The following is a 12856-nucleotide window of genomic DNA, read 5'->3' as shown; positions in this document are numbered from 1 at the left end:
ACATGTATACACAGCACAGGTACAGCGTGGGTAGTGTCAGTGCCAGCCTCCCCCTCACACACACACTGCTATATCATGACATGTATACACAGCACAGGTACAGCGTGGGTAGTGTCAGTGCCAGCCGCCCCCTCAGTACATCTTTATACACTCTTCCTCCTGGGTTGTAAATTACACTTTAGGGACTACTCATTAAACAAACAGAAGTCAATGGGAGTTTCCGTGCGATAGTGCCCCGATCGGCACTATGCCAGTTTAATAAATAAACACCCCCTTTGAGTATACGGTGCATTACTTGAAGAAGTTACTATGTCAATACGTAACATTCAGATATTTTTTATATGATCTCTTTATTTGCACTGACAATTATTACATCACAAACAATGATACATACAAACTGCCTCTGTTTAAATTGAGGGACGGTTAAAAAAAATAATATTAACATTCATAAACAACTATTACAAAAGGTTGAAAAAATTTGCCAGTCCAGCTGAGAAATGAGAAATATTAAAACAGGGTGACTTTTTACTAGATACACTCTTTTGAAATATTCAAGTGCTGAATGACAAGTGCTGTAAAATGGTCAAAATCTACTGAAAATATTCATTTTAAGAAGGCGATATTTACAGTAAATAGAATATTTACAAGAAAGGCATTATATCCCATATATAGTCACAAGAAAGACGTTATATTCAGCATCAACTTTTCCTTTAAGACTGCTACCTGTGCATTAGGAGTGGATGGGAGGTATGGGTCCGGGATGTCTGTGTATTAGTGGATGGGAGGTATGGGTCCCGGATGTCTGTGTATTAGTGGATGGGAGGTATGGGTCCCGGATGTCTGTGTATTAGTGGATGGGAGGTATGGGTCCCGGATGTCTGTGTATTAGTGGATGGGAGGTATGGGTCCCGGATGTCTGTGTATTAGTGGATGGGAGGTATGTTTCCCTGATGTCTGTGTATTAGTGGATGGGAGGTATGGGTCCCGGATGTCTGTGTATTAGTGGATGGAAGGTATGGGTCCCGGATGTCTGTGTATTAGTGTATGGGTCCCGGATGTCTGTGTATTAGTGGATGGGAGGTATGTTTCCCCGATGTCTGTGTATTAGTGGATGGGAGGTATGTTTCCCCGATGTCTGTGTATTAGTGGATGGGAGGTATGGGTCCCGGATGTCTGTGTATTAGTGGATGGGAGGTATGGATCCCGGATGTCTGTGTATTAGTGGATGGGAGGTATGGGTCCCGGATGTCTGTGTATTAGTGGATGGGAGGTATGGGTCCCGGATGTCTGTGTATTAGTGGATGGGAGGTATGGGTCCCGGATGTCTGTGTATTAGTGGATGGGAGGTATGGGTCCCGGATGTCTGTGTATTAGTGGATGGGAGGTATGGGTCCCGGATGTCTGTGTATTAGTGGATTGGAGGTATGGGTCCCGGATGTCTGTGTATTAGTGGATGGGAGGTATGGGTCCCGGATGTCTGTGTATTAGTGGATTGGAGGTATGGGTCCCGGATGTCTGTGTATTAGTGGATGGGAGGTATGTTTCCCCGATGTCTGTGTATTAGTGGATGGGAGGTATGTTTCCCCGATGTCTGTGTATTAGTGGATTGGAGGTATGGGTCCCGGATGTCTGTGTATTAGTGGATGGGAGGTATGGGTCCCGGATGTCTGTGTATTAGTGGATGGGAGGTATGGGTCCCGGATGTCTGTGTATTAGTGGATGGGAGGTATGGGTCCCGGATGTCTGTGTATTAGTGGATGGGAGGTATGTTTCCCCGATGTCTGTGTATTAGTGGATTGGAGGTATGGGTCCCGGATGTCTGTGTATTAGAAAGGGGTGAGAGGTATTTGTACCTGATACTTGTGTAATGAGAGATCCCAGTTAACCCCTTTAGTCCCAGAGCCTGTAAAACATCTCTGGACTATCTGCACTAATTGGCGTAGATAGATTTTGGGGTGATGCATCCTTTCTTTTTTGCCCACCCCTCTCCCTTTGCCAACATGCACCCTGTTTGACCCTCTCTCTGCTAACAATGCATTCTGCGCATCAGATTGCTTGAGGGTCCAGGATTTTCTCCCCCTCCCCACCTCATACAAGAAACATGAAGTAAACAAGATAAAACAATAACAAGAATAAGGGTAAAATGTGGTTTACAACAACCTACCGAAGCTAAAATCTCAGCTTAAGTTACGGCGCCGTAAAAATGGCGCAACATTATTGTCCTTCAGAAAAGGTCGGAGTCTGACGTATACACGCACGCACCCTGTGTCACCGGGGCGCTACTTGCGTAGTCTCTGGGCCTCTAAGTTTAGCTCCCAAGGGTCCCCCTATCTCCCATCCGCCACCCACTGGAATTCTTCCCGAATTTGTACACCAGTCTGCGTCCATCCACACGATCCAGGATCTCCCTCTTATAGTAATATCTGTGAGAAAAGGAGCGCAGGGTGACACAGTGACACAGAAGGGACGCCCACTGCAGGGGGCACAGTGACACAGACAGATGGGACCTTACACCACAGGGTGACACGGAGATGGGACGCACCGCGGAAAGTCAGTAAAACAGAGAGAGGAGACACGCATCAGTGGGTGACACAAACATAGGGGGACATGCACAGCAAGGTGACAGTGACACAGACAGAGAACACGCACAGCAGGGGCAAAGGACACACCGCAGGATGACAAGGACAGAGGGGACCTCCCCCTGCAGGGTGACACAATGACACAGGCAGAGAGGACATGCACTACAGTGGAACCCAGTGACCCAGCCAGGGGGGACCTACGAGATTTAGATTCTGTCCTTCCCCATGCAGGGCGAATCAATGACACTCACCTCATGGCGCGGCTCAGTTTCTCGTATGTCATACTTGTATTCTTCTTCTTCTGTCCCCACAGTTGGGCCACCGCCTCTGAGCGCAGGAATTTGAAGACGCCCTCCTCTCGGTCCTCCCACTTCATGAGCCCCTCAAACAATTCTGGATGCAGCAGGATGTACAGAATAAATTCCCACAGGTGAGTCCCGCGTGCGGCTGGGGAACAGGAGGAGAGTCATGAGCCACAAATCCCAGCACAGAGGGTGATCTTATTATTGTGTGTAGGGTATGTGATATGTAATAGGGTGATCCTACTCATGTGTATAAGAGGGTGATCCTACTCATGTGTATAAGAGGGTGATCCTACTCATGTGTATAAGAGGGTGATCCTACTCATGTGTATAAGAGGGTGATCCTACTCATGTGTATAAGAGGGTGATCCTATTCATGTGTATAAGAGGGTGATCCTACTCATGTGTATAAGAGGGTGATCCTACTCCTGTGTATAAGAGGGTGATCCTACTCATGTGTATAAGAGGGTGATCCTACTCATGTGTATAAGAGGGTGATCCTACTCATGTGTATAAGAGGGTGATTCTATGAATGTGTGTATGAGATGATAACCCTTTTAATGTATGTAAGGGGCAATCCTATTACTGCATGTAATGGGTGATCCTAATAATGTAACTCACAGTGCTTGCTTTTCTTGGTCTCCAGCATATCCCTGCTGTCTGAGTTCATTTTACGGGGTCTGCCCCTCTTACGCTTTATGTGGCTTGCGTCAGTTTTTTTATAACTTGAGAATTCGTCTGAGAAAATAAGAAAACAAATCTTAATATACCAGAAAATACCCAATAAGTGCAGTTCAAGAGACTTACAGTATAAGGACAACTGCCCCATATCTTATAATTAAGTGTTAAAAAAAACCATCACATCCTACAGTGAGACGCAGGACAAAGTATCCTTACAGATCCTATTATCCCCCCCCCCGTTCCGGCGTTAAATCCCATTCCTTTAATGCATGTGCCTCAATGTTGTTTAAAGACATCTTTTATATAGAGACCCCTCTGTAGCAAGGTATTCTTCACTACGAATATATCCTATTACAGTATATAAACACCTCATAACACATGCCCTATAGACACACCCTATAACCCCCTTATTGCACCCCTGTCCTACAGGCTTATAGGATATAAACACACTACATGTTAGGAGAATTCCTCCATATTTTGGAGTCCCCCCCTCTGTTGTGTGTTTGAGATTCAAGAGTCACTCACCTTTGCTCATGTGATTCTTAACATCCAGGTCAACGTCGCTGCCCCCAGAATCTCCTGTGTGGTGGCTGTACGACACCGTACCTGAAGACATACAATCCAGGGAGGTGTCAGTGACCCAAAACTTCCAAACTTGCCCAAAAAACGTTACTGCGTGCCCCATGCCTCTGGGGCTCCTGATTCTCACCCCTTCCAATGGCCCCTGGCTTTCCCCCAGTGGCCCCTCTCTCCCCTATTTGCCTATGACTCTCCCCCTTTGGCTCCTGAGTCTCCCCACCCCGTGGCTCCAGGCTCCCCTTTCCCCAATTGGCCTTCGGCTCTCCCTCCCCCCCCCCCCATAAAGCTGCTGTCCCCATTGGCCCCTGGCTTTCTATACTTCCCTAATGGACCCTGGCTTCCTGTCCATCCCATTGGCTTCTGGCTCTTCCCCACCACTCATTGGGGCCCATGTTCCACTCACCAGAGCCGCAGGACTCTGAGCTGGCGGGGGATATGGGGTCAGAGTAATATCCCGGGTCTGATGGCTTCAAGGATAGGAGTTTGTGCTCACACCAATCTTCAATGTCTGAAAAAAGCCGGAGACTGGTTGTGACCCTCTGTGATTGCTTGACCCAGTGTCTTTCTATAAATCCCTGTAACCCCCTGTCCCCCCCTGTTTCCGTCTATGACTCCCTGTTACCCATGTCCTTCTATAACTCCCTGTGCCCCTCTGTGTCCTTCTATGACTCCCTTGTGACCCTCTGTGTCCTTCTATGACTCCATGTAACCCTGTGTTCCCCTGTGTCCTTCTATAACTCCCTGTGACCCCCTATGTCCTTCTATGACTCCCTGTAGTCCGTGTCCTTCTATGACCCTTTGACCCTCTGTGTCCTTCTATGATTCCCTGTAACCCCGTGTCCTTCTATGACTCGCTGTGACCCCGTGTCCTTCTGTGACTTCTGTGACCCCGTGTGTCCTTCTATGGCTCACTGTGACCCCTCTGTGTCCTTCTATGACTATGACCCCCCCTGTATTCTTCTGTGACTCCCTGTAACTGTGTCCTTCTGCTACTACTTGGGACTCCTTGATCGCTCACCTGTTGCCTTCTTCCGTCCGAGCTGCAGACAGTCTTCATGCAACATCATATTCTCATCCTTTATTATGATATCATTGATTAGCTCCCAATCAGTTAGAGAATCTAAACAAAACAAAATGTGTCACATTTGGGGGGACATAGTGACAGGGGGAACAGTAACAAAGGTGAAATACAGAGTGTTTCACTAACCTAGCAGACGAAACTCGTACTCGCTGGTTTGAGAGTCGCAAGTGTCTGAGGTCTGAGAGGCCGGCCCTATGGGGACATGTTATATAGTGATATGAGTATCTGTATGAACACGCTGCGCTGTATAATGATGCTGAGTATATGAACACTGGTAATAAATATAGCATAGTGACACTGTATAGTCTAGTACTCACAGTCCCTCAGCTGGCACAGGTCGGCATACAGCTTTTCACCGAGTCCCCCAAACATTGCGTTGATTTCATCCCTATCCATCTGGCACAACTGCTGTCCGTCCATCTCACACTGGGTCAGGTCCATGGTGCTGGCGTCCCACTTATTCTGCTCCACGTGGTAACTGATCCAGTCCAGAACCTGCTGCTGGGACCACATGGCCGGAAGATCCTGGGCCCAACTCGAAGTCTCTGCTGTAGATTGTTAATATTAGAAGTTAGGCAAAGCCCAGTATTTCCTTTCTCTCTCTGTCTCCCTCTCTTTCTCTCCCTCTCTCTCTCTCCCTCTCTCCCTCTCTCCCTCCCTCTCTCTCCCTCTACCTCTCTGTCTCCCTCTCCCTCCCTCTCTCCCTCTCTCTCCCCCCCCCTCTCTCTCTCTCCCCCCCCCCCCCTCTCTCTCTCTCCCCCCCCCCTCTCTCTCCCCCCCCTCTCTCTCTCCCTCTCCCACTCCTCCCCCCCCCTCTCTCTCTCCCTCCTCCCCCCTCTCTCTCTCTCTCTCTCCCTCCCCCTCATTCTCTCTCCTTCCCCCCTCCCCCCTGCTTTCTCTCTCCCTCTCTCTCCCCTCTCTCTCTCTCCCCCTCCCCCCCCTCTCTCTCCCTCTCCAACTCCTCCCCCCCCCTCTCTCTCTCCCTCCTCCCCCCTCTCTCTCTCTCTCTCTCTCCCTCCCCCCTCGTTCTCTCTCCTTCCCCCCTCCCCCCTCCCCCCTCCCCCCTCGTTCTCTCTCCCTCTATCTCTCCCCCCTCTTTCTCCCTGTCTCTCTCTGCCTCTCTAGTACCTGTCAATATACTGCTCAGCTCTGGGGTAGCGAAGGGAAGAAACTTGTCCCTGTCCTGAGTTGTCATTATGTTGTCTGGCACGGCATTGGCTGGCACCAGCGAGTACAGGGTTGTGAAGTAGCTGTTAAAGATGCTGCCCATCTCACAAGTCCCTCCAGCCATGACTGGGTCTGAGGGGGGGAAACAGGTGGTATGAGAAGAGGAGCTTGTATGTAGGATTAAGCAATAGGAGCAGACAGACAATGTAACTCAGAAGACTACACTGACAGCCAGCTGAAAAACACTGCCAACACAGACCCTATAACAGTCCTGTTGAAAAGTCATGTAGTATAAAAAGAACATATGATGCTTTGCTGTATTGCCAATGTGCATTAAGGCAGATACACACATCCATTGGGAGGTGACAGCAGGTTCAATAACTGGAAACATACACAGAGCAGTAATACGAGCAAAAAATAGATATAAAAACCCCAGCAGATAGCATACAAATGTCACGTTCTGTAATGAAACCATATAGCAAACATCGGCAGTGGATATTCACACTCCAGTGAAAATAAAATAACGAAATAAATAAACACATCCAAGCCAGGAATTGAACCTGGATCACACAGTCCATGGGCAGCAGCGATACCGCTCAGCTATAGTACATAGATTATTTTCCAACTAATTCATTCACTAAAAGGTATCATCAGAAATTGCTGCTGTTTAGTGAATAAAGGGGTTTCATTGCCAACAGGTAGGCAAAACACTCCCCGAGCAGTCTAAATGTACCATGGCAACCTAGAGAAGAAAACATATATATTTTTTAATTGCTCAGAGGGCAAAACACTATTTTCAATACTAACTAGCTAAGCAGCTATTTACACTGGGGTGTGAGTATCCACTGCCGCAAACATCACCTGTGAGCCTCAGTGCTGGAGCAATAGCCCCTGGAGGGGTATCATACAAATGCCCACATAGCCAGCGTGAAAGCGAGAGAGAGAGTGAAACTGAACAGTTCAAAAATGAGTCCTCGTTATTATATAGGAATAAACGTTTCCGCAGCACCTCACAGAATGAGTTAACACAGAGTCCGTCCGAAGCAGATACTATACAAACAGCTGCTGCTCCATAGCACTTGCAATCCATTCCGGACACGGCACAGGGAACGGAGCAGAATGTGTGCAAAACCCTAAGAGCTTGCAATCTAACGTGGGGAGAGGCAGCATTCTGTTTGTATGCACGTACAGGAGGATGTATGGGCGCAATAACCCCAAATAATGCACCAGAGATGTTTAACCCCTTTACTGCCTGAAGGAAAGGCTTAAAGGGACTTATGTAAACTCTCCCACCCCATTACCAGCGCTTCTCGTACCTGTGCAGGATTCCAGCAGCCGTAATAATCCCCAGGAGAACTCAAAAGCAACTGGTGGCAGAATGAAACCTGTATGCCTTACCTGACACCAATTCCTATATATATATATACACCCTCCCCCTTGTAACCCAACTCCGCCCTGAGCCGTATACAGTATTTACTAAGAAGGGGAATTTCCCCTGGTGCCAGATACAGGGACAGAGGCTGTATGGAGATTTGCATAACACACACGCACACTATCTGCTGGGAAAATAGGGCTGGATAGTTTAATCATTGCCAGAGGCGACGAGGCCATAAACATGGTGCTATGTTTGCTGAACACGGCAGTGAAGAGATGAGGAGCTAGGTGTGATGGTAAAAGAGAGAGCACCACTACTTTTTATTTTCACACTCAAAGTACTGCCACTGTTTTATTTTTACACTCAAAGTACTGCCACTGTTTTATTATTACACTCAAAGTACTGCCACTGTTTTATTTTCACACTCAAAGTACTGCCACTGTTTTATATTCACACTCAAAGTACTGCCACTGTTTTATTTTCACACTCAAAGTACTGCCACTGTTTTATATTCACACTCAAAGTACTGCCACTGTTTTATTTTCACACTCAAAGTACTGCCACTGTTTTATATTCACACTCAAAGTACTGCCACTGTTTTATTTTCACACTCAAAGTACTGCCACTGTTTTATATTCACACTCAAAGTACTGCCACTGTTTTATTTTCACACTCAAAGTACTGCCACTGTTTTATATTCACACTCAAAGTACTGCCACTGTTTTATTTTCACACTCAAAGTACTGCCACTGTTTTATATTCACACTCAAAGTACTGCCACTGTTTTATTTTCACACTCAAAGTACTGCCACTGTTTTATATTCACACTCAAAGTACTGCCACTGTTTTATTTTCACACTCAAAGTACTGCCACTGTTTTATTTTCACACTCAAAGTACTGCCACTGTTTTATTTTTACACTCAAAGTACTGCCACTGTTTTATTTTCACACTCAAAGTACTGCCACTGTTTTATTTTCACACTCAAAGTACTGCCACTGTTTTATTTTTAAGAGTCATTTTTAAACATAACTATTCCAATTGGGACTCACAGTGAGAGATGCAAAAGGCCTTAACGTGAACGAGTGTAAGCTGAGCGACGTTCAGAATGAGTCGGACTCACTATAAATGAGTGAGACTGTGGCATTATCCTCCTGTGAGGAATCAAAAACTGGTTATTACTCCAAGGACTGTCAGACACTAGAATAGGTTTTACCTGCCCCTTGTGGTCATGTGGGGTAAATCACCCTGCCCCATAAATATACATACTACATGCACCATGACCTCCTGACCCCAGGTGATCAGTGACAGCTTTAGATTGCAAGCTCTTTGGAGCAGGGCTTCCCATTTGCCTTATGTTGTTATGTACTTGTCACAACTATCCTGACTGTTTGTACTTTATTTATCTTGTACTGTAATTTTGTAACGAGTGGTTTCAACTGTGGCGCTTTATAAATAATATTATACATACTGTAGATACAGTCATGGGTTTTTATGAAATGTAGGGTGACCTCCTGACTGCAGATTATCAGGGACAGGCTCAAGCAGTCCTGGTTTTATATGTAATGTAGGGTGATATCCTGACTGCAGCTTATCAAGAACAGGCTCAGAGAGTCATTGGGAGGAGGTCTCACACTGTCACAGTGAAGTGTTAAGTGAGTGAGTAAATTGGGGTGGCTGGCAGCTCCCCTCTCCTGGGGGGGTCTTCACTTGGGGGCAGCGGCGGGAATTTCCCTCTCAGGTGCTCTTTTATCTAACATGCAAATTCAAGGTCACACAGTGCCGCTCCCTGTGTGAGCGCGTCCTGGAATGTGGTGAAACCGGTCTGGGGACCTGGCAAGTTCAACAGCTGCCAGTATCGGCTGTGCTTTTGTTAGAAAACCTGGCAGTCCAAATTGAAAGCGCTCAGCCCTGCAGCCCTGACATTATAGAGCGCAGTGCTGCCCACAACAATAACGTCAAATTTCCCTTGTTTCGTGATGACATTTTGCTGTCACATCACGGTCATACGTTTCTGCTGTCAGTCTTGCAGATGGATGTCATTTGCCGAGGAGATGGGTGGGTATATGATTACTGCAGATCACCGCGTGTTTAAAATCGGACAGCATCCCGAACTTATTTTTGGGTGACCCCCTAAAGAAAGCGAATGTCAACTAACCCGTTTCGATACCGGGTGGGCCTGCAAGGCAGCAAATCTACTAAACGTGTTTGCCAAGCTATTTCTAGCAGATGCTATATGTGTTTGAAAGGAAGATAGGGTGTGATAGACCGTATTACTGTTATATGGGTCGGCTGTATACACCACTGCACACTGAGGCTTTCAAAAAAAAGGTTTCAGCAAATTTATATAACCCCTTTGGTGCTGGTGGACAGTGCTTGGCCTTAGGGCCAGTTATTAGATTTCAGATTACAGAGCATATCCGTATAAACAGCGAGGAACCAATCTGTGCCTAGTGGCCAGCAGGCAGTGACTCAGCCTGATGCACAGCTGACTGGGGACCAATCAGTAGGTTTCACTCCTACCCCTAAACTACACAGGAGCCAATCACATCACTTTGCATGAGGTCTAGGGTTCATTCAGATTGCAGGATAGTTACTACCCATAATCCTTTATAGCAGGACTCTTCAAATAGTTCTCAAGAGGGGCTAGATCAGAAAACACTTCAGAGTAGAAAGGCCACAAGATTGTTGCAATGTCATTTTAGATTTGAAATATTTACATTAGCTTAACCTATGTAGCCCCCCAGCTAGGGACTACTAGTAGTAAAGGGGTTAAGGACCCTAGAGGGCTAACTGTGTGGGGGTCACACAGAGTTACTCCTTTCCCCATCATGTGATACAGGATGAGTTGCAGAAAGACTGGCCACGCCACAGTTGGTCTTGTGACCAGTGAAGTTACCATAAGGAGATGGGAGGATATAACCTGTATAGCGCCCCCCAGTGTTCTAGAAGCACGTTCCCCTGGAGTAGCAGCTAGAAAGGCTCCCCCTGTACGTTATGTATATAGGTTTGCGTGTATAGTTATGTGTAGTAAAGATATCCTGTCACATGTATTGTTTTCAGTTAGGGAATGTGCCCTTTGCAGATAGAGCCCATAGTAATGAACAGAGATTTTTCTCTGACTAGAAGACGAGCTGGGAGTTCTCAGAGAACAAACTCCGGAGCATGGTTGAATGGAGCCCCTAGTGAAGCCCAGATCCAATCGGTATGGACAAGGTAGATGGTGCACAGAGTGTCGGGATATTGATCCTTGTAGATATGGAGTACTCCCACCGACAGGTCCTCAGTAAACTCCCGATCTGTTAAGTACAGAGGAATAATGCCATCAACAGTAAAGGGATACTGATTCCTGAGAATAGAGCTGTGCGGCCCAGTGAGTCATGGTATTGTGCAACTCAGTCACAGGTATATTTAGGCGCAGTATCGGCTGAATAAACACCCCACTGGATGAAGGGGGAGGGGGGAACTTCCAGGAAAGATTCCAAAGTCAAACTGGTTTTGGGGAAAAAACCCGTCTAGCCAGCTCTGTGGTAGGGACATTTTTACCGACCAGCCACTCACCCACTCACCCACTCACCAGCCCTCTTACGCCAACCCTCCTGCAGACACTCACCCCATTAACCCTTTCATTGCGAAAGACCTGCAGAGCCAGAACCCTCGCCCATTAACCCCTTCATTGCCAGACATGTAGAGCCAGAACACTTGCCCCAATAACCACTTCAGTGCCAGAGACGTAGCTGTGTGGTGTCAGAAGGCGCAGGTAAGAAAGGAGTTCATGTGAACAGAGAAGTGATGAAGGAAGGAGAGATGGAGATATATGAATAGAGCTAGAGCCATAATGAGGCTGGTAAAAAGAAGTGCATAATTTGAGAAGAAGTGAAGTCACAGCAAATGTAAATGGTAAAGGCAGCATCACAGCAGTAATATGTTGTATCCCGCTCCCTCACTACATTCATCCACTGCCAGTAATACATGGCTGTGTAAACAATTAGCTGCTGGTGTGGGTATATATACACCACTCTCACAGTGCACTATGGTGAAACTCAGTTACATCAGAGATAGACCAGAGTACAACACTCAATTGAGCATACTTAGTAAAAACATGATGCATAGAGCTCCCTCTTGTGGTGAACTCATAAAATGAACAGAAAAAATACCCATTATTAAAATCACCCAATCTCCTTTAAAAATGGCCCAATCTCCTTTAGAATCATCACTACGAGACCATTCTTAAAAAAATGTAAAAAAAATTAAGACTGGCATGTCTATATGTGCCTAATGCAGTTAAATCAGAAGCAAAAACAGATGCGAAAAATAAATCGTACACGTGTGAAGTATACAATCTAACATAAAATATAAAATACAGGATAACAACCACACGCAGTACGACATACCGTAGGACAACACATATGAAAGGTGAGTGATGGCTAGGAACAAAGATGAATAAATATATGAAATAAAAACAGTGACCTTAAAAAAATAATTAAAAGACAATAAAAGACAACGCCCATCACTTACATAAAAGCCCCTATATCAATATCTACATTAAGACCCCGGGGTACCAAAGTTTTTAATCTAAAAATCCAAAAGGTTTCCTTTTTAGCCAAATGTGTAAGTCTGTCTCCCCCTCGCCAATTTGCAGGGGCCTCTTCTATGGCCCTATAAGAGAGACCGGAGGGATCGCTATCGTGTTCTAGCGCAACATGTTTAGACACACTATGTGTCAAAAGTTTCCTCCTAATGTTGCCCATGTGCTCCAGTATGCGGACCCTCAGTGGCCTACTGGTGCGTCCCACATACTGGAGACCACATGGACAACATAACAGACACACAACAAAATCCGAACGACAGTTCATAAAATGAGTGGTTTTAAAAGATTCTCCTGTCGTGGTTGACATGATATCTGTTTTGTCTTTAGAGCCTTGTTTACAGGCCTTACACGCGAGAACCTTGAAAAAACCTTTGGGTTTTGGCAACCAAGTGTGTTCACTGTGCTGGCCTTCTGATCTGAACAGGCTTGGTGCCAGCTTGCTTTTAACATTATCAGCAAGTTTAAAGATGACTTTTGGCTGATCTGGAAGATATTCCTTTAA

The 12856-nt window shown here is 46.2% G+C and overlaps 1 protein-coding gene across 2 annotated transcripts; it reads right to left on the bottom strand.

Annotated features, from left to right (window-relative positions):
- Positions 1-331: 331 nt before the first annotated feature.
- On the bottom strand, positions 332-7796 carry ELF3 (E74 like ETS transcription factor 3). 2 transcript variants are annotated; one of them, XM_075613925.1, is made up of 10 exons: positions 7706-7796; positions 6351-6521; positions 5540-5770; positions 5349-5414; positions 5160-5261; positions 4545-4649; positions 4088-4168; positions 3503-3619; positions 2831-3026; positions 332-2423 (listed from the first exon to the last, which is right to left on the bottom strand). In XM_075613925.1, the coding sequence occupies exons 2-10, from the start codon at positions 6511-6513 to the stop codon at positions 2309-2311; spliced, it is 1176 nt and encodes a 391-aa protein (XP_075470040.1). In that variant the 5' UTR covers positions 6514-6521; positions 7706-7796; the 3' UTR covers positions 332-2308. The 2 variants fall into 2 exon arrangements, with proteins under 2 accessions (XP_075470040.1, XP_075470041.1); XM_075613926.1 differs by lacking the exon at positions 5349-5414.
- Between the last annotated feature and the right edge of the window lie 5060 nt (positions 7797-12856).

The sequence above is a fragment of the Ascaphus truei genome, chromosome 9, assembly GCF_040206685.1.
Source record: "Ascaphus truei isolate aAscTru1 chromosome 9, aAscTru1.hap1, whole genome shotgun sequence".
Taxonomy (NCBI): domain Eukaryota; kingdom Metazoa; phylum Chordata; class Amphibia; order Anura; family Ascaphidae; genus Ascaphus; species Ascaphus truei.
This window is presented reverse-complemented; position numbering and strand designations above follow the sequence as displayed.